Source organism: Neovison vison, chromosome 4, assembly GCF_020171115.1.
Source record: "Neovison vison isolate M4711 chromosome 4, ASM_NN_V1, whole genome shotgun sequence".
Classification (NCBI taxonomy): domain Eukaryota; kingdom Metazoa; phylum Chordata; class Mammalia; order Carnivora; family Mustelidae; genus Neogale; species Neogale vison.
In genome coordinates, this window is record NC_058094.1 from 35,824,519 (window position 1) to 35,849,944 (window position 25,426).

The window sequence follows — 25,426 nt, forward strand, 5'->3', positions numbered from 1 at the left end:
ATCACAGCTCTTTTCAAAACAACTTGTGAATTTTTCTACATGATTTATATTGCTCTTCATGGTTTCTGTGATGTTCTTAATTTCATTTAGCTCATTCCGGAACACTCAACTGTAGGTATCATCTGTTTCATGGGCAGGTTCCCCATTGTCCCCGAGGAAGTCAGGCAGATCTTAATCTCTTTTTTTCATGAGACACTGTATGGGATTCAACTGTTTTTCTTTTCTGATAGTTATTTTTAAGTGAAATGAGTGGAACAAGAGTTCTGCCGACTCCACGGCTCTCATGCTCTCTCTTCCAATGTGTTCACAAAGTGACCAAAAAAAATAAATAAATAGTCTGTATTTCCTGAGATCTGTCTACTCTGTATCCTTTCTCCTTGTCCTTTTTATTTGGAACTTCTTTCCTTCGCCCCTTGTTTTGGAGGAGTGGAGGGAGTCCGATTCAAGTTGGATTCTACTCCCAGGAGCTTTTTCTCAGAGCAGAGTTTTGCCGTAGAAAACTTTAATTTATAACTTTAAAGAAGAGAACTTTAATTTCTAACTTTCCGGAGTTCTTAGAGCCCCAAACACTTCAAGGTTCCATCCCTTTGCCTCTACCAGCAATAGCAAACTGGAGTCTACAAGTACTCTCCCACCCCGGCTTCACATGCTGTCCTCAGCTGGCACACTTCATTCTCTCGTGGGTACCGTGGGGCAATCTTGTAGGTTTCCTGTTCTCTGGTTATCCAGTAGCACCACTGCTTTCCACCTCATGATGCTGATATCGTACAGGCCTCAAAACTCCTTGCTGTTTACTCCCACTCATATTTGGGATTTGTAAGGACCTCAGGTCACATAAGCACAGGATTTTAAGCTTTGCTATTCTAATTGCTCTATCTTCTTATGGTGGGATTCAGAGAGATTAAAAAGCTGTATCTCCTCTTGAGTGCATGTTTACTAATGAACTTATTTTATAGGTGCCATTTCTATTCCAAAAAGCTCTGGATGAGACCCCGTAAAATAATAAAACCCATAAAATAATAAAGGTTATACTGATATGCTCTGGGACAGGCCTATACCCAGTAAAAACTATTAATCTGTTATTTCATTTATCTAAGTGAGTAGCACAGTGCAATGTCAATCAGCCATTAAATCAGTAGTAAAATGATTGACTAAAAAAAAAAAAATAAGTACAGTCGACTGATGACTCCCTAGATATCTAATAGGAATTGAAAACGAAAGGTTACAACTCCCAGTGTGTTCGACAAGGTGATTAATTTGACACCACTATAAAGAGAAGGTGACAAGAAGGAAATGTCATTAAAAGTAACATCTAGTAACAAAGATACCTTTATGATCTTTACTCACTTTGTCGCAGAAGACCTTGATCTGGCAGTAAGCTCTATGAATGGGTTTATTGCTACGGTTATTATAACTGTATGTATCAATCTGAATCATCAAAGGAAGTCCTTTCACCCCTTTCTGGGAGGAGAAATCTGTACTCAGGCAATTCACAGTGATGAAAATCTGAGGGTGGGAAAAGAAATGAAAAAGTTCACATGTCACCATAAAAAAGATCTATTAGAAAATGCATAAGTCTCAGACTTGGAGTCAAAATATTACACAATCTTCTAAGAACAACTGAAAAATATCTGGATACTCGGAAACAACAGGTTGAGCCCATGAGACATGATATAATACATAATTTATCATTTAAATATATAAAAATTGTTTTCACATTAAATCTTAATAGAAATAGACAATACTCTCCTTCAAGTGTATCAGCAAAATCTTATTTATTCTTCAAACATGCATAAATTGGATATGTAATTACACTCTCTCTGCAACATATTAAAGCCGTCACTTCTAATTTTATCACTTTCTCAAATCTCTGAGCTGTGGGGTTAAAACAAAACCAGAAACAAAACTTGATAGCACTTTCCCTTGCACGCTACTGCACTGAAACAGGGATTTGTTCATATATCTGTTTTTCCTCCGTCACTAGTAACTTTGAGATTTGAGACCATTTCCTATGCTTCTGTGTTAGTGGCATCTACTATAGTGTGTGGCGGAGGGCACACATTCAATAAATACGTGATGAATCAAACAGTGAGTTTATCTGTAGAAAACCCCCTAGAGATCGGAAGTCAAAGGCCTTAGGCTTTATTTTTTTACTTCTATTTTTTCAAGTTTATTTAATGTTTTTAGTAATCTCTACACCCAATGTGGGCTTGAACTCATGACCCTGAGATCAAGAATCGCGTGCTCCTCCAAAGGAGCCAGCCAGGCGCCCCCAGAAAGCCCTAAGCTTTAGTTCCAGCTCTAACCTTAACTAGCTAAGGGGTCTCAGACAAGTCACTTATTGGCTTTGGTTTTCAATTTTCCCTTTAGATCATTTTAAAAATCCTTCCCTGAAGCATAATGTAAATACTAAAATACTTCTAGGTTACTGAAAAAGCAAAAGAAGAGCCAGGGAGGGTAAGACATAAAATAGGACGGAGGAAATGTTGTAAACTCACTGGTATCCTCATCTTAAAACAAGGGGTATCAAGAGATATAACAGAAATAACATGAATAAAAAAAATGGTAGCTTCAATAAATTATTAAAGATTACAACACTGACCAAGAGAAGAACTAAAAATAATAATTTGTCACAAAATGTTGGGAGAAATAGAAGAGCATAAATGACTAACTTTATCCTCACTTTACATAGTGGGTTTATCATTTACAGTTGATTTACCATGGAATAAAGGAATGGGTTCAGCACCCATATTTACCTATATTTATGTGGTAAGTACATCAATAAATATACAGTGGAAAAAAGACAGTCTCTTCAATAAATGGTGCTTGGAAAATTGGACAGCTACATGTAGAAGAATGAAACTCGAGCATTCTCTTACATCGTACACAAAGATAAACTCAAAATGGATAAAAGACCTCAATGTGAGGCAGGAATCTATCAAAATCCTAGAGGAGAACACAGGCAGTAATGTCTTTGACATAGGCCACAGCAACTTCTTTCAAGATATGTCTCCAAAGACAAAGGAAACAAAAGCGAAAATGAACTTTTGGGACTTCATCAAGATCAAAAGCTTCTAAATAACAAAGGAAACAGTCAACAAAACAGAGGCAGTCCACGGATTGGGAGAAGATATTCGCAAATGACACTACAGACAAAGAGCTGATATCCAAGATTTATAAAGAACTCCTCAAACTCAACACACACAAATCAGATAATCACGTCAAAAAATGGGCAGAAGACATGAACAGACACTTCTCCAAAGAAGACAAACAAATGCCTAACAGAGGCACAAAAAAATGTTCATCATCATTAGCCTCAGGGAGATTCAAATCAAAACCACATTGAGATACCACCTTACACCAGTTAGAATGGCCAAAATTAACAAGACAGTAAACAACAAGTGTTGGAGAGGATATGGAGAAAGGGGAACCCTCTTACACCATTGGTGGGAATGCAAGTTGGTGCAGCCACTTCAGAAAACAGTGTGGAGATTCCTTAAGAAATTAAAAATAAGCTACCATATGACCCTGCAATTGCACTACTGGGTATTTACCCCAAAGATACAGATGTAGTGAAAAGAAGGGCCACATGTACCCCAATGTTCATAGCAGCAATGGCCACAGTCGCCAAACTGTGGAAAGAGCCAGGATGACCTTCAACAGATGAATGGATAAAGAAAGGATGAATACCCTACTTTTGTATCAACATGGACGGGACTGAAGGAGATTATGCTGAGTGAAATAAGCCAAGCAGAGAGTCAATTATCATTTGGTTTCACTTACTTATAAAGCATAAGCAATTACAGGGAGGACACTGGCAGATGGAGAGAAGTGAGTTGGGGGAAATCGGAGGGGGAGACAAACCATGAGAGATTATGGACTCTGAGAAACAAACTGAGGGTTTGGGAGGTGAGGGAGGGTGGAGGGTTGGGTGAGCCTAGTTGTGGGTATTAAGGAGGGCACGTATTGCATGGTGCACTGGGTGTGGTGCCTAAACAATGAATGCTGGAACACTAAAAAGAAAAAAAATAAAATAAAATGGAAAAAAAAGAATTAAAAAAAAAAAAAAAAGAAGTGGTCTCTTGGAAAACCCAAGCATTTTTTTCATTTATACCACATTTATTATTTTTGTTTAACATTAAACTTTAAAGCACTCATTCTTAAATTGTACAGTTATGTATTCTAAAAACCGTTTCATCGATGCATTATGTGACCTGGGTTTTATTTGGTCCCACTGAAATTTTCATTCACTTTCAAACCCTTGATCTTGTGTGTCACAGCAATATCAAAAGGAACAGCCCTGCAAAAGCAAAGACCCACTGGCATGAACTACATTTTAAAGTCTATTCAAATCTTTGATTTTACTACCAGAACTGATCTAACTGATCTAACTCATTTCAAGCTCTGCTGCCTGTAGGCTTTGGTAATATATACAAGCAGATGTCTCATTTTTAGTGCTATAACTTGTATAAAGATCATTTTGAATTTTGTTTTTGAACTCTTACTTGATAATGAGGGAACCTCAGCATAAAACACCACATCAATAATAAGGCTAAAATGAAAGGTCTTAGTGACACGCTAGTTAACACAGACTCTTTTCCAGCCACCATCTAAAAACAAGTGCCTGGAGATGATCTAACACTGGATAAATTCATTTCATTCATTCAGTGTTTCTATTCATTTGCTTATTCATTCATCCTATAAACATCAACACAAGCCCATCGTGGGTCAAACACATTACACACAGGGGACAGAAGAAAGCCAGACCCCTTCACATAGTGGGCATTCCAAGAGGAAGACAGATGAGTAACCCAGTTATAAGCACCACAGGGTGGTCAAGGCTCTCCACAGAGAGCTGTGTACAGAAGCAGTGAGGACACAGAACACAGCTGGAAGGCACGTATGAACCTGGAAGGCCTGTATGTGTGAAACAAAACCCTTGCAGACACTGGGTTGAGACAATGGACTCTACAAATGCTTGTGAATTATTTAGGAATGATAGAAAAAAAAAACAATGACTAAAAATGCAGACGTCAAGTTACTCAGGGTAGCTGAGAGCACTAAGAACAAGTATGTCATGCCTGTTTCTCCTCCAGAACTTTCAGGGTAAAAGCAGACAGAGAATGCTCTCTGTGGCCTAGCTACAGAGAACTTTCATGCACAAGACAAGTATTTTTAAACACCTAATGTGTTCCTGAGGTTGTGCTCAGTACCAGCTCGGATGCACTATTACGGTCCTATAATCACAGACATCAAATCTACATGGGGAGAGAGAGGCAATATGACAGTGTTCTAAAGATTACAGTAACTTCATCAAATGCTGATCTATCTCAAGGTCAAACAAACAAATAAAAGCAACTTTCCTGGGAACACTTGACTTCTTTTACTGTTACTGTTATTACTGACAATGGGGTTATCTTGGCCAGAATGTATGAAACACAATTTTGTGTCAGCAAATCAGTGATTACTTCGGGGAGCTATGCAGTTTCCATATCTTTGACCCTGTATTTCATAGAGAAATCTTCCTGTAGTCACTGTAATCCATGCAGACTGTTTTTTTTCCCACTCCCTCAAAGCACCTGCCTCGCACCACAGAACCCGGAGGAGAACAGTGCAGGCATATCTCCTAAGGTATCAGGATTCAGAGTCAGGTCAGTGAATTATCCATGCATCACGCACAGTGGACCACACTCAGACAGGCAGGATGCAATATTAACTGGGGCCTTTGTCAGCTCCAATCACAACTAAGAGAGCTGGGCTGACGGAATGCATATACTTACAAGGGCCACTTGAGTAGGACAGATCTACTGGTAACGAACTATGAGAAATGGGGCTAACTCTTCTTTGCAGGAGCTGGAACAGTCAGCCACCCAGTAGCAAGGATCTTTAGAGGTCAAATAAGCTACGCTAGATCCTACCTGGACACACTTAAATCAGGGTCTTTTAATAGAGGAAGATTCTTAGTAGAAGGTCCAGTGGGCTCTCTGACTCATGGCATCCTGATTCTACAGAATGTAAGCAACGTAAGAATCCTCCCTCGCTGCTACATTAGGTTGGCAGTTTCCAGAATTATCCTAACCGGCAGGGATTTTACAAAAGGGTTGGCACTGCTCTCCTCTGGCCTGGCTGCCTGAACCAAGAGCGAAGCAGAGTTTCAGTGCCCGATGGTATCAATCAGAGTCTCGCTGTGCTGCACTCAAAACCTAAATGGTTGAACTTTAACTGCAGTTACGGGGTAGAGGGGTCGGGAAGCTATGGAAGGGCATTAACTAAACCTTGGCTTGAGAACTGATAAGCATTTATTTGTTTCATCTTGTAAACCCGACCATGTCCCAGTTCCATGCACAGCAGGCAAATGTGAAAGCCAATTTCTTGGAAGTTTATCTACAAAGCACTGTTTGCTGCAAATGTGTGTTATAGAAACTTAGGGAAAAGGTATGCTTTCCCCCACCAAATGCTCACCCAAACGTCAAGCACAGAAAATTCTGAACTCCAGCAGGAGCCCTGATTATGTAGAGAGCATATAAATGCCATGAACAATTGGGTCTGTCACCCAATAATTATGAATGTTACATACTTTTATATAATGTTTTCAAAATCTGTTATTAATTTTCCTATAATTCTGACAGTACATAATTTATTCCTTAGAAAAATACTCATTAAATCAGGTGTATCTAGGCAGATAATAAATAGTATTTAAATTTTGTCATTGGTTCAGAAATTGATTCAGATAGTTTCTAAGTACACCAAGACCTTTCCAGAAACAGAGGCAGTCTCATGACAACTGATATTTCTTAATAAAATATTTTTTTACATATGAACTGCAATTTCCATTTTGTAGTTCTTGCATAAGACAAGTGACTTTGTCCAGGTTATAATAACTCTCAGTTGTGTACTATGCATGTAATAAGATTTATTAAAATAAATACAGATCAGTGGGCTTTAACTTGATTATTAACTCCTAAGATTTTTCCCCAGAGCTTGCCTATAACATAAACGGGTCTATCTTTGATATACAAAACGATTTGGGATTTAAAAAAATCACAATGTCCCTGACTTAATGGAAAACATTTATTTCTTTCCTCTTTAAACAACTGTATTTTGCATTTTCAAGTACCTTCTGATTAAAGACAAAGAAAGCTACATTTTTCCTTATTTTGAGACTCTAAAGAGCTCTTTTCCGAGAAACTGCACATGCATTCACCTCCAAATTACAGCGACATAAGCCTACACCCAGAAATCAGCATTTTCAATCTAAAACACAAACAATATATAAATATATAAGTGTGCTCTTGCCAATTTCCCCACTCTGTTTTCCTCTTGGTTCTTAAAATTATTAAAGACCATATGGATGGCTTTGTTAAATACCAGCATTTTTATTCCATTTTATATGACGGTGTTTTGGTGCAGATGCGATGTCAAATTGAGACAGAAAGACAGCCTAAAAGTAGACAATATGAACATGTGAAATCTCAGCCTTGAGAATTCATTCATTGCCTTCATGCATTAATTATCAAATATTTATCAAGTATCTTCTGTTTGTGCCTGGCATTACACTACATGGTGGGACACAAGAATGATGAGACAGACTCCCTACCCTCAGAGAGCTTGCCGTTCTGCTGAGGAGCTAAGAAGCTCTTACATTTACTGACACCTCCATTTATAGAGCACTTTTAGGCAATGATTTAAAACCTGATGATATATTTCTTTATTTTCTCCTACAGATACTCTGGATATAGCTGTAAATACATACATACACATTGGGTTTACTCACATCGTCTATCATAGTCTTCTGTATTTTATTAGCCCTCAACGTTTTCCATTTCGAGAACATGGCGAGCCTGTTCGCAGGCGAGAGTCTTGGCTATTTGTTGGGCCCGCTATCTCCAACACTGTCCCCACATATTGCCACACACATTGCCAGCTCCTTCTTCTCATTCAGATGCCTAGTCCAATGCCAACTTTTCAGAAATATTGGCTTTAGCCACCCCATCTAGAGTTGTCTTCCTCCTCTTCCCACCTCAGCCCATGACCAGAAGCAAACTCTGTCACACTGCTCTTCTCCATTTTCTTCAAAGTACTTCACAGTGTTTGGATATATCTTATTGTTTATCTGTTTGGTGCTTAATTACCTGTCCGCTCTATGAGGCTGTGAGCTCCTAAGAGGACGCGTCCTTATCTGCCTCAAGGTCACTCTATTCCCAGTGCCAGTCCCATGATAGATACTCAACAAATAGTTGTCCAATGAATGAAGAGAGAATTAACTTCCTAAATACACAGTTCCTTCTTTATCCATGCTCTCACCTTCATAAGGCAAATCTTCTAGGAGCCAGAACTGCCTTGAGTAGCTGAAGTCGTCAAAACAACACAGCAGGGTTGGCTTCTCTGACCAGATTTATCCTCAAAATTTGTTTCTATATCAACACATGTAAATTGAGCGCCAATGTATATTCAGTGTGAATGTATCTATGTATGTCCATGTGTATGTGCCGTGGAGGATACTATTTATAGAAGCTCTGGGAGGCAGAAGTGATGTACAGTATGGCCCTATCCTCAAGGGAGCGGAGGGACATAACGGTTTTCGCTACTGTGGAATGTGTATCCTTAGATACTAAACTGACAATCCCGGACCATACATGCTGTGAGACTTGAAAAACTGAGAAAGCAGCATGTCAGCCTGAGAAGTTTTGATGCAGGGGTCTTGGGCTAGAAGAGACGTGGATGCTGACTCTGAAAAGAGTGAAGAGACCAGCCTAATGGGAGAGGAGGGTCTGTGTTGAAGAGGTTAAGAAGGAGCCCGAAGGAAGGGGTTGGTGAGGGAAGTGGCCAACCAAGATATTCATCATTGTAATCAAGTAATGAACACCTGAGGAGGCCAAGGGGGTATGATCGGGATAGAACTCTGGCTACGGTATCCAACGTCCAAGTTAGAAAGAGGACGAGAAGAGCGACGCTGAGCACAGGCCCACCAGGTTCAGAAGTGAAGAGGATCCACACCCCTCTGAGAGGCCAGCCTGATGGAGAGAAAGGCAGGAAGCTCGACTGATGAGGGAGACAGGACTTGAAGACGGAGAGAAGGCATCTCAGCTGGGAAGTCTGATAGAGGAAGGAGAGAGGACCAGGAACAGGGTACCAGAAAGCAGGGGCAAACCCAGGTGTTCTTTCAAGATGGAGGAGGTGTTCACATGGTAGGAGAGCGGGAACGGAAGAGGCTGCCGAAAGGTGAGTGTGGAACTTAAGAGCCCTGGAGCAAGGATCAAGTAGGATGACTCAAAAGTGAAGTTCTGTAAGAAAAAAGACAGAACTTTCTCTGAAACTGGAAGCCAAGTGAGAGGAAAGCACAGCAAAAACAAACAAAAACCTGGAAACTCAAAATTATGTAGTTGGTGCAGATTCCAGCAGTGTGCCCTTGGACTAATTATTTGACCTTTCAGACTAATTTTTTTTTTTTTTAAAGATTTTATTTATTTATTTATTTATTTATTATTTTTTTTTTTATTTATTCATTTTGACAGAGAGAAATCACAAGTAGGCAGAGAGGCAGGCAGAGAGAGAGAGGGAAGCAGGCTCCCTGCTGAGCAGAGAGCCCGATGCGGGACTCGATCCCAGGACCCTGAGATCATGACCTGATTTGACAGACAGAGATCACAAGTAGGCAGAGAGGCAGGCAGAGGCGGGGCAGGGGGAGGTGGGGAGGGGCAGGCTCACTGCTGAGCAGAGAGCTCGATGTGGGGCTCAATCCCAGGATCCTGGAATCATGACCTGAGCCAAAGGCTGAGGCTTTAACCCACTGAACCACCCAGGTACCCCTCGGACTCATTTTTAAACAGGTACAACAATCATCACCTTGGTAGTGCGACACTTTAAAATGTTTTAAGATGATGTTTTAGGAGATGATGTTTTAAATTGTAAAGTGCTATGAAAATCTAAGGGAGCTCATCGTCATCACCATGGCGTCCACCTTCACTTCCAACTGCTCCCACCCTCCGACCCCTGACCCTTCCTCAGCCCCAAGGCACAGCCACAAGGCCCCACCCATTTTGTCTCTCCAACTGCTCCTGCAAGGCTGCTTCTTTGTGGGTCCCCAGATCCGCAGTGCAAGACCCCCTTCCTCTCTGGGTTCTCTCCCAGGTGCACTCTGTGATACTATTGCCAAACGAGGCAAAGGCAGGTTAGTTATGACTCGCATTAATTTGAGCAAAAAGATATTTAATTGAGGTTGAACTGACTTGAAAATCTATCTCTGCACCACACTTTTTGAGGGCTGAGTTATAGGCTCAGACGGGGAGAGGGAAAGCGAGAAATCTCTCTTGCAGAACCTTTACTACTCTTCAGATTGCAGGACTCTGCCATTCTGCTCTGTCACCTGCACATAGCTTGTGAAACAGCACCTCAGGAAAAGGACGAGTTTGGACCTTGCCCAACAGTGGGTTGGGCTGTTTCATAAATACTGAGCTCTGGCTCACAAAAAGAATGGAGGCATAGGCTGAGTCACTCACTCAACTTGCTGATCATTTGTTGCTATTTTGATCCTTTCTGGTTCATGTTTAATACTTAAAACTTGTAATGAGTTTGTAATACTATAGCACAAAAGAATTCAACTTAAAACCCCCCCTCCACTCTGCATAGCTCCCTCAACAATCAACAACCAAGGATTCTTTTTTTTTTTTTTTTAAGATTTTATTTACTTATTTGACAGAGAGAGAGATCACAAGTAGGCAGAGAGGAAGGCAGAGAGAGGGGGCGGGAAGCAGGCTCCCCACCGAGCAGAGAGCCCGATGAGGAACTCGATCCCAGGACCCTGAGATCATGACCTGAGCCAAAGGCAGAGGCTTAACCCACTGAGCCACCCAGGTGCCCCCAACAAGCAAGGATCTTGAGGATCCTTCACAATTTCTTGTGTATCCTTCTAGAAACATGCTATGTAATACCTATCATTATCTTTTTTTATACAAATGGTACCACAGTAAACATGCAGTTCTGCACCTCACTTTACTAAATACGTTTTGAAGAGAGTTTTTTTCTTTTTTAAAAGAGCCATGAGGGGCATGTCTCATGGCTTCTGAGTGGCTCAGTCAGTTAAGCGGCTGCCTTCAGCTCAGGTCATGATCCAGGGTCCTAGGATCGAGCCCGGCATCGGGCTCCCTGCTGGGCGAAGAGTGCCTCCTACGCTGCCTACTTGTGTGCTCTCTCTCCCTGTCAAATAAATAAATAAAATCTTCAGAACATTTTTAAAAATTAAAAAAAAAAAAAAGAGCCAGGGAATATGGAATAATGATTTCTCTAACACTGGGCTGTTCCAATCTGTTCACCTTATGACACAACACATGTCTTTCAACATGCATTTTGTACACAGGTGCATATATATAAATTACTGGCAGTATACAGGCCGTGTCACTGACCTGTGACTTTTGTTCCTCACTATTTTAACTAAAACCGCTTGCTTCAAGGTCAGCCTTCTCTATAGCAAATTTATAAGGAGGGGTTCTCAAATTTGTTAGAATATGGATTATATTTTATATATGGTCTTGTTAAAATATGGGTTATAGGGCCCTATCACCACAGTTTCCTATTCAGTAGGTCTGAGGTAAAGAAAGAAAGAGTCAAGTATTTGCATTTCTAACTCCTTCCCCAGATGACGCATGCGGAGAACCAGGCTCTCAGAAACCACTGCCTACAACACTGACTTCACTGGCACTTCTTCCTTCTCTCTCTACCTCCTCACCCCTTCCTTCCTCTGCACTCTTCCTACCAACCATGCCTTCCTTGCCTGGTCCCTCTTCCATAGTCCCTCAATGGGATGAGTCTAAAGTCCCATCCTTGACCCTCTCTTGCCAACAGCCCAATTCTCTGTATGTCAATCTCCTCCTTTCTCATAACTTTCATTCTCCCCTCTTTACAAACAACTCTGACCTTCTCTCCTGTGCTCCACAATCCCCTGCCCTTCCAGGGCTTCCCACTCCGCATCTCCTGGCCTCCTGTTTGGCCACCTGGCCTGCTCTTCTTTCCAACTTCTCCATGCTTGAATTACAGCTGACCTTAAGACACAGCTCATAAGCCAAATTCTCCCCATGTTTACCTTGATCCTACGGAAAGGAGATCTCTAAGTGTTGGAGTATTTAGAAGTGAAGAGTGTGTGTGTGTGTGTGTGCATGTGCGTGTGTGCATGTGTGTGTGCACATGTGTGTGTAAAAGAAAAGATAAAGGAAATCTGGCAGATTATTGACAATGAGTCAATCTCAGTGAAGGGTGTATGGTATGAATTGTTATTATTTTTTCAACTTTTCATTTTTGACTTTTTAAAGTAAGAAGTTGGGAACATCTTAAAATAAAAAAAAGTTTCTTCCCTTTCCAGAACTTTCCTGGCATATTAATTCTATATTCAGTAGAGTCTTTGTCACTCCTCCCCCCATGTTACATTACTTACAGCTGTGTCTTACATTTACAGCTATGTCTTACATTTAAGGCTGTGTCTTACTTCTCAACCTGGCCAGTATGTTCTCTGAGAGCAGACACTGTGCCTGGCTTAGCAGTCCACGAATGTCCGTTGCCTGGACTAGTACATGACATGCAGCAGGCAAGCTGCTTCGAAGGAATGACGGCCCGTTTGTCAGAGATAATGCAGAATATACTACTGCGAGGTCCTCCCATACAAAAAGGCAGTGTTGAAAGAGCACATGCTTTAGACAGTCCAGATGGGAGTTCTGCCTCTGCCTTGCATTTGCTGTGCAACTGTAGTTAAGCTAGCTAACCTCTCTGGGCTTCAAATTCATCATTATTTAAATGAAAAATGATATCCACTTAAAATACGAATACTGCATGATGCATACAAAGCAGCTGGCCGAGTAACCACTGAACATTAACCACGGTGCACATGTGTGCGCGTGCGCACACACACACACACACACACACAAAGTCAGCCTATGAAGTCCAAATCTGAAACTTACTTCTCTGAGCACATACAACAGTTCATGCATGGAAGTTACAGAGCCCTAACCAGAATTCAGTCCAGAAACCATGGCTACGTCACATCCTAACAAAAGATCAGGCTGTTGCGATCTTCGGTGAGATCCCTTCCCCAGATTATTCTTTCTATATGGGAATTAAGTCCAGCTTTATAGCTTCTCCTGCCATCCATTACCTTATAAAACTGGAACAAAGGCATGGCTTTGTTTAAGTTCAATACCAAAGACTCCAGCAAATGTTTACCTTTCCCTTCTAAAACTTCCTTCACCCACACCACGCCCCAGCAAACACATAAAAATGCCATTTGCCCTGCTTCGCAGTGTGTATCTTGACCTTGCAAGATACCTCCCAGGAGCCTCCCTCAAACCTTGCTTTACTTTCGAGACCATGAAAGATCCCTTATTATATTCTCTAATCTTCCATTAGACGACTTGCTTAAAATTGGGTCCTACTTAGACAAAAAACTGGGATGTAACTTTTTCTTAATCAGTCTATCTATCAAACTGATTTCATCCCAGACTGTCTTATAAGCAGAAAGAGAGCTCCCAGACTGCTGGTAGGGGGTTAGGGACACGAACTAGGTCACGAACCCACAGGACATCAGGAGTATGGTCTTCTCTGCCCACTCCTTTGGTTTCTTTTTTCATCCTGAAAATAAGTATTTACATATCCTGTCTTCTCATTGGTGTCCAGCACTGGAATTTGGCAGAAAGAGAACAAAGTCCCCCTGGACTCAGAAACATCCCCCTGGAAAGCAAGATTTGTTAAGACTATAATTTTCTAAATGCCGTGAGGTGGTCCAATAAAAACGGATTAAATATTTTACACTAAATGAAAGTATTAGAAGGGAGAGAGAAGGAAGGAGGGAGAGATACAATAAAATTGGGACCATTTAATGTAGTCAATGATCCGGTGAATTTCAAGCCAATCTTTCACTTTCTGAGAGCAGACACTGTGGAAAATAGCATAAGCTTATTTTCCACAAAAAGAGACTGAATAATTTGCAATGTACAAGATGGTTAGAACACTTACATTTTCTCCAACTTAATACTTTCACAGAGGCTGTGATCAAAGCACTGGTGTTTCTACCAGGCTGTCTTTCAAGCTACTAAAATTGAGATGATGAATACAGAAAGGCTGTTGTCCCCACCCATTAGCAGTCGATGGAACAAAGAACTAGGCTTCACTTGCTGACCACTAGTTGTAGCCTGAGAAGACAGAAAAGAAAGGGTTGACCCATCCAGAAAGAAAAGGAAGAACTCTGGGCTTCATATGGACAAAGTCACCCTACACGACAGCTCTATTTATGTCTCACAATATGAAGGAATGTGTGACACAGGCCACACCAAATGTCCTTAAGTCCAGGGCAGCTGCAGGGCCATGCTGGGACATTAAAGGGACTTCATTTTCTTCTTTAAGGATGGGTTTACAAATACAGGAGGTAGCTTTTTACTCCCAACCTCCACTTGGATTTTCTGGCTCAATCAGCTGACTCATCTCACAGCACATCCATATTTCCATCACTCAGACTGGCTCTCAGTTCTTATGTGATATCCCTTTGGGAAGAGCAAAATCAGACACAAAAGCAATAAATAAAAGGCACAAAAATTAAGAGAACTAGGACCTAGAAGAAATATCAACATGCATCCCCTTACCTTGAATTTCCTCACAATTTCAAAAGTTACACGGAAATCCCTTCCGTAATTCCAGTTCATTTAAAGCATCCAAAGGGACCCAAAGTTAGAGGAATCTATCTCTAAAATGAATATTGCTTACACGTAAATATTTGCTACGAGTTTACGGAAATGTGGGCTTTCGCTCACTGGGTTTCTTACATTGCAGACATAAAGCTAATAGCCAATGTGTGCCTTCTGCAACCTTCATTTTCTCTAATAATAATTACCATTCTTGCTTTGAATTTTTTTATGTTATGCTTCCTGCATGGTATTGCAAAAAAAAGAAAAGAAGAGTCTTCATGGTTCATGATAGGGTCAAAGCACATAACAAAAGATAAAGCATAAAAGAAAAGCGTACAAAAATAATGTAAATGAGTATGAAACTGAAATTCAGGACACCGGAGAAAGGAGCTACAGAGTAGTGAGGAACACAGAGTACCTTACAAAGCATGAACTGATCTTTAATTAATACAACGTGAGGTAGTAATTATGCAAATGAGATCACTAATGTTAGGTTAATACACACCCACCCACACACAGTTGAACAGTCCTCAGTGCCATAGTCATTCTAATCAATAATACGCATGGGATCAATAATGTACACCAGGGCAACCAAGGACAGGGAGAGACCTGTGTGCTAGAAGTACTGGACCAGTGAGACCATCTTCACTGGTCGGCAGTAAAGAAAAGAGACAGAGAGTGACAAAAGCAGGGTGACTTGATTGAGCTACTTTGCTCAGGGAGACGGGGCGAATCCTTTGTTTTCTTTTTTTCTGGACCTGTACTCCATAAGTTTCTTTGAGAAGGAAAATCATAGTATGCTTTGGTCTTAAAAAAAAAAAAAATGCAGATTTCTCTCTCTTGGGATGATTAAGAGCATGGACTGTGGACTCTGAGGGACATAGGTTTTTTATAAAAGTCCACCTTGTCCACATGCCTAATCTTGCAATGCCTGCTATGTAGAAAGTCAGTATTTAGTGGAATCAGAACTTGAGGTAATAGGAAAATGATCCCTGATGTCTCATAGCCTCTCTGCTCCCCACCCCACCCAGACCAAGTCTCAACCCTGCCCCCCAAGCAACTTTGTTAACATGGATAAAAACATGTGCCTTATCTGTGTCCTTGACCCTTTCTAAAACTGCAACAAACTCTTGTCTAAGAGTTCCTCCCTGAACCCCCAAACGCAGGGAGGACATTCACTGCTGATACAGCAGAGCAGAAGGCTAGACTAGCCAATCGCCCCAAAGCAGCTCAGCGTAGAGAGGAGAGGGAGGCATGGGGTAGGCAGGCGTCACTCCGGAAGGTTTGCAAAAGCACTGCTTTTGCAAAGAGAGGTGACAGGCAGCAAAGCGGAACCCAGGAGAGACAGAATTTCGTATTACTACATTATTATAGATTCTTTTAAAAATCCGAGACGGGAGAGAGGTTAGTAGTGGGTGCATTTGACTGCTTGATTATTTAGCATTGCCGGCCATAAGGGAGGAGGAACATTTTTATTGGATCATGATCATTCAATCAAAGGCTTGGATGCAGAGGGATTAAAAGAGGCTTCATGGGAAGAAGCTTCCTTCACCTTAGTTTACAAACCCTAAGAAGGGTAAAGATAGAAATGGGGGAGGAGGGAACTGCTACGGTGTTCCGGAGGAAAGACACAAAAAGGAAACTTGTTCCTCAAAGCACTAAGTAGCATCTTAATGCTCAAGTAATTGTATGTGGTCACATGAGAGAGGCCTTTGTGACACATCGAGTTTGGTTTAATCTTGAAATCACGGTGAAAAGAGAAAATGGCACAGGACAAAAATAAGAGGCCCGGTTTCAAGAATCTCTTTAGAAACCTGGGAGAAAGGGAAGTCTGTAATTAGGGTTTGTACACTCCTGCTCTGGGGGTGATGTCATCGCCCAGAGAAGGGCAGTGCTCCGTGCCAGGAATCTGAGCTCACCACTCTTCCATAATTCAATAGGGTCTTGCATGGGAATTCCTCATCCTGGGGATTAGTGGGCAACAAATCTACTTTGTAGATACCAATGTTTGGCTAAGGGGGAAAAAAAATGAATTGAAATGACCTTGTAAACGGGAGTCCCATGAAAGAATGTATGTAGCACTGTGATCTTCCCATTAGAATCACATGGACTGAACCTTAATACTCTGTCAACCCTTCCTCGTTCCCCTTTCTGCTACCTGCCCTCGAGGAAACCGAAGCTCAGGAAGAGAAAGTTCCAAAGCCACTCTTCCAGGGCCACGACAGGTCCCCGAATGCCTGAACTCCATTTCAGGGCAGTTCTGTATCATCACCCTGTCCTCCATTCCCCATCCATTCCCAATCTGTGACAGTGCGGACACAGAGACCCTCACCCACCCAGGTATCAACTGAGTCGTTCCCGGGGACCCAGGGACACCAGCTCAGGTTACATGAGCTTCCAGACTGCCCAGACCCTGAGGGGAAAACAATGTCCGGTTGAAGACTATCTCTGCTGCTTGTGTCACTGCGCAGAGGGACACAGTAGCACAACCAGCAAAACCGGTTCTGAGTATAAGAGCACTGATCATTCTGCCAGAACCGGGCTGCGATCGAGACTGAGAACCTGGAGTTAATTCTCAGACTTCATTTTAACTAACAGTATTAACACCTTCCCTAGCCCAACTTTTGCCCATAGATAAATTAAACGATTAGAATTTCACAACCTTTCCTTTCTTCTATTCATGCTAAAGGAGAGTAGAAATAAAATGTAAGGTGGCAAGAAAGGAAAGAAGTAGGAACCATGCCTTAGAAAAAGCCATAAACCTTTATCATCGGGTCATAATTATACATGTGTGGTAAGACTACCAAATACCAGACTGTTTTATTTAAAAGAATGTTCCAAAACTTCAATCTCCAAATAAAAGCTATCCTTTAACATAGCTACTACCATAGGAAAACATATGGTTTTCTCAGATGCTACTGTGACTCAAAGTACATTTCTAGTGTTTCTTCTGACACTGCTGTCATTAAAGCCGGTCTTGTGTGCGAGAAATCTCATTTTTATCCACGGAATGGTGTTATCCAACTTGTTGATATGTATTTATACTTGTACCCAAGTGATATCTGATGTTTTCCTTTAAACATCTTCAAAGATCAAGATTTACCACCATCAGGGTGCCTGGGTGGCTCAGTTGGTTAAGCGACTGCCTTCGGCTCAGGTCACGATCCTGGAGTCCCGGGATTGAGTCCCGCATCCAGCTCCCTGCTCGACAGGGAGTCTGCTTCTCCTGATGACCTTTCTCCATTCATGCTCTCTCTCTCTCTCTCTCTCTCTCATTCTCTATCTCTCTCAAAGAAATAAATAAAATCTTAGGGCACAGCTTGCATGGAGCACTGGGTGTGGTGAAAAAATAATGAATACTGTTTTTCTGAAAATAAATAAATTGGAAAAAAAAAAAAAAGAAAGAAATAAAATCTTAAAAGAAAGAGCAGAAGAAAAAAATATTTACCTCCACCGCGGGCATTCAACAGGCCACAGCAACTCTCTCAACAGTGCCAACTCTGGCCTGCTGCCAAAAGCCTGGCCCGAGGAACCAGAGATGCTGGAGGGGCTCCTGGCCCACTGCTCTCTGACATACCGTATCACCCTCCATTGGGTCACTACTTTCCCCAACTCTGACAACCAGTGAAGATGTAAACTGCACATTCAGTTTTCGAGGGGGTGTGGTTGAGGCATTAAAAACTCAGATGTCTTTGAGGCCCAGGTAAGGAAAGCTCCAGAATGGGGAAGACTAAAAAAAAGAAAGTATTAAAAAGAACAGCTACTACCTCATAAGAGCCACTCGGTAGCCTTGCAAACACTTGGGCTCATGGATGCCAGCATCTTTCATTATCCAAAAGAATCTGAAAGTCTAGATAAAAAACCCTAATCCCCTGATTATTGGGCAAAAAATTTTTAAATTGATATATAAACATAAATGCATGATACACACACACACACACACACACATATTCTTTGGGCCACGTGAAAGCTGTAGGTCATAACTCTGTGTTCTCTGGCCATGTAAACCAAAATAACATGGGACACTGAATGGAGTCCCAGCCTCAAAGCCCACAGAAGATTTCTCTGTGCATGTTACAAATAGGAACTTGAAGAGAAGTATAACAGCTCCTGAGAAGTCCATGTTATGAAAATCACAACTCTTCTGTGGGAGGGAAGCTTTTACCTCTTGCTTTGTTGAAACTGTTTCCTCAACAACCACACAACTTTGGTTTTTGCAATCTGCTTATTTTATTTTATTTTTTAAAAAGATTTATTTATTTATTTATTTATTTGACAGAGAGAGAGATCACAAGTAGGCAGAGAGGCAGGCAGAGAGAGAGAGAGGAGGAAGCAGACTCCCGGCTGAGCAGAGAGCCGGATGCGGGACTCGATCCCAGGACCCTGAGATCGTGTCCTGAGCCGAAGGCAGAGGCTTAACCCACTGCGCCACCCAGGCGCCCCGCAATCTGCTTATTTTAAAAACAATTAATATTTTATGTTATTTTTTAAAAAAAATTATTCACTCATTTTGAGAGAGAGAGAGAGTGTGTGTGTGTGTGTGTGTGTGTGTGTGTGTGCGTGCTAGGAGGGGGAGGGGCAGATGAAAAGAATCTCAAGAAGACGCCCCACCAAGCATAAAGCCTGCCATGGGGCTCAATCTCACAACCCTGAGATCATGACCTGAGCAGAAATCAAGAGTCGGTCACTTACCCAACTGGGCCACCGTGGTACCCCAGAATCAATAATATTTTAAAGAAATACCTTAGGGTCTACAGGTTGAACAAAAAAAAATTCTTGCCTCCTTAATGAAGTGAATTTGACTTTTAAATGTTTTGTTTTTCTTTTTAAAAAAGTCCTTCCAGTAGTCTGGGGGAAATTATTATTTTTTTATTACTTATTGATAAACCCAGACTGCATACAACTGCAACAACCAAGTTAACGGTCGCTAAAAATATATATTAAACAAACAAATTTTGCCCCAATAATATATTGGGAAATAATATTCCCCACTGCCGTTTGTCAAAGTCTATGTGGGCTTAAACTTGTCAGCCTGGAACAGCACATGGACACAACTACACATACGGAAAGAAGACGAGTGAGCTTCTATCTGTGGGAAATGAGCACTATTGCCCGAACTGGTATTCTTTGTTTGTTTGTTTGTTTTGTTTTAAGATTTTACTTATTTATTTGACAGACAGAGATCACAAAGTAGGCAGACAGGCAGGCAGAGAGAGAGGGAGGAAGCAGGATCCTTACTGAGCAGAGAGCCTGATGCGGGGCTCGATCCCAGGACCCTGGGATCATGACCCAAGCCGAAGGCAGAGGCTTAACCCACTGAGCCACCCAGGAGTCCCATTGTCTGAACTGGTTTAAAAGAAAGGTCAGTTCAACCCCAGCGTGACTGCCTTGCTGGTCCACCACACCATGGGCTTCCATCATTTCAGCTGTCCCTTCTGGCGAGGCATTTTCTGTGAAAGGCCTCCACGGACACATTCACTCCCAGGCACTCATTGTCACAGACAACCTGATGATCAAAACTGGGGCTATGACGGCAGCTCTCATTTATGGCCTGCTTTACAGTGACAAGACACTTCCAGCGACAGGATCCCACCTGAGCCCAGTGCTCCCCGCAGTGCGGTGGGCCTGTGTCTGGTCCCTCACGCGGCTGGAGGGTTACTGGATGCCCTGTCCTTCCTCCCCACGCACCAGATCTTCACCCATCGTAACCCCAGCACAACGCATGGTGCAGCCAAGACAACTGATCAGTGTTGTACTTGTCTGTGGGAGGGAACTGAAGCCCAGGGAGGTCAGATGGTTAACTAAGGACTCCAGCCCCCGCCCCACGGTGCCATGGCACAGACAGCCTTTCATTATCTAGCCCAGTCATCTAGCCTCTGACAAGATTGGGGCATGAAAAGGGAGCACAAGGTTTGCACAAGGAACTGTAAATGGAGGCGGAGTACAGAGACCAACTTCCCCTACAGTTCTGTGTGGGACCTGACCTCCTACCCATTTCAAGGCCTGCTTCCTTCCTTGCACGCACTGAGCCACTGGAACATTCTCCAGGCTGTTCTGGCACTCTATTGCCACTTACCCATTTGGGTCACCTTTCTTGGGCCTAAAGCCAATTTTGCTCACATTGTTTCATACCTGAGTGAAATGAGACACTGTGCAATTCTTCTTCTTCCATAACTCATGCCCACAAACTCCCATCCAGTTTCCTTTCTCACCCAGCCTTACCCCTGCTGGCAGACAATGAAGCATTGAAGGGAACTGTTTATATTGACCTTTTCATTAGTTTGAAGACAGAGTCTTCTAACACCCTCCTTCATGGTACATAACTGAGGCAGAAAATAAGCTTAGGTTTCTGGAACCTTCTCTTAAGTGAAAAACAAAGATCAAAGGTCAGAAGCTCAAGAACACAGGATGGAGTATAAGGAGAAAGTCAGTAGCTTTCATAAAATCAGAGAGAGACGTATCTAGAAAGCAAATCCGAGTATCAGCAAGTCTTACTTTTTTTACCCAAATCAGTGTGGTAGTGGACATCTGTCCTCAGCGTACAACTAGCCAGAGATTTTACCACCACCCTTTCTAACCATACTGGCACCAGAGAAAAATGGGAAAAGCTAAAGCAGTCAGCATGGAAGACTTGGTTCAAGGTCATGGTGGTAGCTATCCTGTAGGAAGTGCAGCTCAGAGGCCTTTCTGTACCTCTCCATCAACCACGGTATGCCTGGAGGGACTCATGGGGCCAGAGGCCTGCCCAGTCACTTACCCATGGAGACCATAGTTCTGAACACTTCCCCGCCTCTGGAGAAGGCAGCAGTCAGGGCTGGCTGGGGGAACCTGCAGTGTAGTTGAAAAAGGTCTTCTGGCCCAGCCTTGCCACCCCACATGCTAAAATGAAGCATGGGGAGCTAGAGGATTTGGGAGGGACATGCAGCTTGGCCCGTCCTGTAGGAGGCCATAGCGAAACACTCACACTCCCGTTTCTCCCTTACCCCCGAAAGGCAATTTAACTGCACAAAACTGAATGGGCGTAACTTTGAGAGAAAGCTAAGAGGCTCAGGTCCTTTTCTCCTGGCTCGAGTTAACAGGTCTTCCCCTACTTACAGAGACTTTAGTGAAAGAAACATCTGCAGGGGACGGTGGCATTATGCAAAAGGCACGAGAAATGAATCAATACTATTTTCCCACTCACCTTCGCCTCTTCGTTCACGTCCCAGGTGAAGGAAACAGCATTGTACGCAATCTCCTCGATGTTTCCAATCGTATTAAAGCTCTCCTTGTAATCAGCTGTAACATGAGAAAAGGAAAAGGCTTTAAGAAAGGAAGGGTGACTCGGTGACATGGACTGAACCGTCATTTGCCAATGGAGAGACTCTGCCGACTGTCACAGCGACTCTTGGCAACAGTTCAGGATTTGTGCTTGCTGACATTATTTTATTAATAGTTACCCTGTAAGAATGTCCCTCTATTAGAAAGGAAATCTAGCTGAAGCAATGTTCCTAAGAAGATCTATTGGTTTCATTTTTTTTTTACAAGGTTTATGAAATTATTAATTTTTTCCCCTCCTGAATCTTATGCCACCTACCCAACTCCCTCACCTGTTCACTTTCCCAGGGCTTAATTTTGCTGCCAGTGCCAGAGTATTCCACAGGGATTGCTCTGCAGAACAGAATAAGCTGCTTATCAGCTGGGCAGGGTCAGCAGGACTACCGGGAAGAAATTCCAGGAGAGCAGCAGGCAAACCGTTATTACTTCCTCTTAGACTTACGCAGATAAGAGCTGAGTTCATCACACTCAGCTCACTGTCACCAAGTGTCCACTCAAAGGCCTCCCTTCTTTTGTGTCTTTGTTTATGTAATACTTATGTATTCATTTGTATCCCCACTCTCCTCTCCCACAAACACAACAGCTGTCGATGTGTTTGCTATATACTCTTGGGAAATAAGTTGGGTTGATTTGCTTGTGTGCATAGCTTTTATTTTCAGCAACTGTGTTGTGAAATGGCTAGAGTGGCCAGATTTAGCCATGATTTGGGATATATTTATCCTTATAAGGTACTTGTTGTTTGTCAGTAATTCAAATTTAATTTTTATTTTTTATTTATATTTTTATATATAATTTATTTTATATAATTTATTTTTTATTTTTATTTATATTTTGTCTGGGAACTCTAGCTATGAACTTCTTCAGATCTAATCACATTGCTGGTGCATGCTTAGTTCTAACACCAGCTCCAAAGAATTCCATGGTAACCATTGGCTGCTAGTTACTTACCCCCTCTCTGTAGATACAGACCCTTTGGTGGTCTCCAGCTTTCTGGCACAGACTACACTGCCTTACTTTTTATGGTCTCTACTGTCACTGCCTTACCTGGAATTAAGGTCTGGATATGATATTTCAGAGTTTTAATCCTCACTACATCTGGAGTGTTTTAGCTTATGCTTACCATCTGGATTTCCCCCCGACTTTTGGCCCACCTTGATTCTGTACTGCATGAACATCAGCCATGTCCTGCCTGGCTGGCATCATGGTACACAGACCATCTGCTTTCCTTTGAGGTCCAGTTCATTCACAATGTGGTCACGTAATCGGAAACGTTCTTTCTGTCAAAGCTCCCACTGTTATTCTTCTAAAATGCAACTCAGATGATGTGCTATTTGTAATTTTTTTTATGAGACTAAAACTTACACCATGACCTCTCACATTCTTCACAATCAGGCCTGGACACGTCTCTGTGCCCTTCACACTCCAGCCCCAGAGTGGGGGCCAGAGGAAGACTCAATTCTAGTGATCCTTGGAGGTCTTTTTGTTTATAAAATCTTTCTGAATGCTTTTCTTGCTGAGCTAGAACAGGAGCCAGATATTATGACTGACTTCCAGGATGTATACAGTGGTCATCGTCTACAAAATCTGACATAGTTCTGGCCCGATGGTCATTTCTTCGAGCTGTGTCCTTCTAGGCTGCTGTGTCACTCCAGGGCAGGTGGCTTCTTGAGGCTTGAAGAAGTTATGTTAATGCTGGGCTATTCTGAAGTCTGCCTTCCTCAAGTTCACAGATCTGATCATTTTAATCCATTTCCTCCTTGTTTATTATAAAATCTAAGTTCATGGGATCCTTTATCAAGATTTTAACTACTTTCTTTTAGTAATACACCTCACTGTGCTTGTATGAATTAGGTTGAGAGAAGCAATACTCCTATCTGCTTTTTCTATCCATGATATAAATAATAATAAAACAAAGTCCATAATAATAACAGATCCATATTAACCCATAATAAAATAAAGTCAGGTCGATTTGATTTTCTCATTCCCAGGACCTGGAGTGATGGCTAATCCCAGAAAAACCCACTAATGTGCTCTCCAGAATGGCCCTCCAGAGCCATTCCCAGGAATGAGTTGTACCAATAGAGATGCTATCAGAATTCTATTTGTCCTTTTTCCTCACCAAAAAAAAAATTTTTTTTTTTTGGCCAATCCAATGGGTACAAAGTGATATCCTACTGATGTAATATTTGCATTTCCTCTTTCACTTGTTAGTTCAAGCATCTCTTCACATCCAAGATAGCTAACCAGGTGTCTGAAACTGCCTGTTCATGTCTTCTGTCCACGTTTCTACTGGTTCACCCAGGAAACTTTAAAGCAAAATTACGTATCTTTACACTTTAAATAAAGCATACACATTATAATACAAAAGCTTGTGGGTTCGCCATAGTTAGACAATCTACTCATCCACAAACAAGCACTAAAAACACACCCATGCATAGACTTCATGTCTTTCCTACCTGTCTCTATCTCCCTTTCTCCAAAATATGTACTTTTACACAATGTTGGAAAAATAATTTTTAATTTTTTTTATAAAAATTACTTTTAATTTTCTTTTTTCACCCTTAATACTTCTTTAGCATCTTTCCAAGCCAATAAAAAACTGGTGGACAATACTTATACTTGCCAAATACAATTATATTGAATTTTAAAAAGTGCCATAACTTTATTTTGCTCTTGTTGGTAACTTAAATGATGTTTAATACTTTGCTTCCTTAAAGAGTACTTCATTTAATTATCTTTATGGCTAAATATTCACACATACTTCATTATTTCATTAAGATATATTCTCAGAAGTGAAATTAATAGGTCAAAAGGCAAATGTATGTTTAAGGCTTTTAATTCATTTTGTCAAATTGCTCCTGGAAAGGTTGAAACAATACATATTCTTCAGTAATAGTGCATGAGTTCCTGTTTCCCCAAACCGTTTCTTTCCAAAACGATATGCAACACGTGGTACCTCATTATTTTAATTTTCAATTCCCTAATTGCAAAAGAGGTAGAACAGACTTTCCTTTACTCTCTGCCTCTTTGTGTTTTTTATATTCTTTCTCTGTTTTTAAAATTTATTCATTTATCATAACAGCTTCTTGTTCGATCCTCTGCTCATTTTTCTCTTACGGTATTTAAATTTTCTTATTGATTTTAAAGTAAATATCTAAAGCTAAGAGATAAAATAGAAAGCATAGGAAAACAATCTCACACCTTACAAATTTAGAATAGGCTTTATGGCTTTATTTAGGATGATTTAAATGCAAATCTGTGTTTTCAGCAGGCCAGCCAATCTCTTAAAATTCTGAAGGGAGAAGTGGACTGCAGAATTTAAAGGAAGTGAGTTCCCTAATTCTTCATGCCTATTTGTTTTAAGACAGTCTGGTAGTTTTCAATAAGCAGTTCAACAGCTTTTAAATAAGTTTTTTTTTTTTTTTTAAGATTTTTTATTCATCTAT

At 41.5% G+C, this 25,426-nt stretch overlaps 1 protein-coding gene across 6 annotated transcripts in view; it reads right to left on the reverse strand.

Annotated features, from left to right (window-relative positions):
- GRHL2 (grainyhead like transcription factor 2) overlaps positions 1-25,426 on the reverse strand; it is a 158,621-nt gene that overhangs the window by 38,361 nt on the left and 94,834 nt on the right. For all 6 annotated transcript variants that reach the window (XM_044245191.1, XM_044245190.1, XM_044245192.1 and 3 more), the window contains 2 exons: positions 21,847-21,941; positions 1,348-1,506 (listed from right to left, as the gene is read on the reverse strand). In XM_044245191.1, the coding sequence (XP_044101126.1) occupies positions 1,348-1,506; positions 21,847-21,941 (254 nt within the window). The remainder of the gene's footprint in view (positions 1-1,347; positions 1,507-21,846; positions 21,942-25,426) is intronic.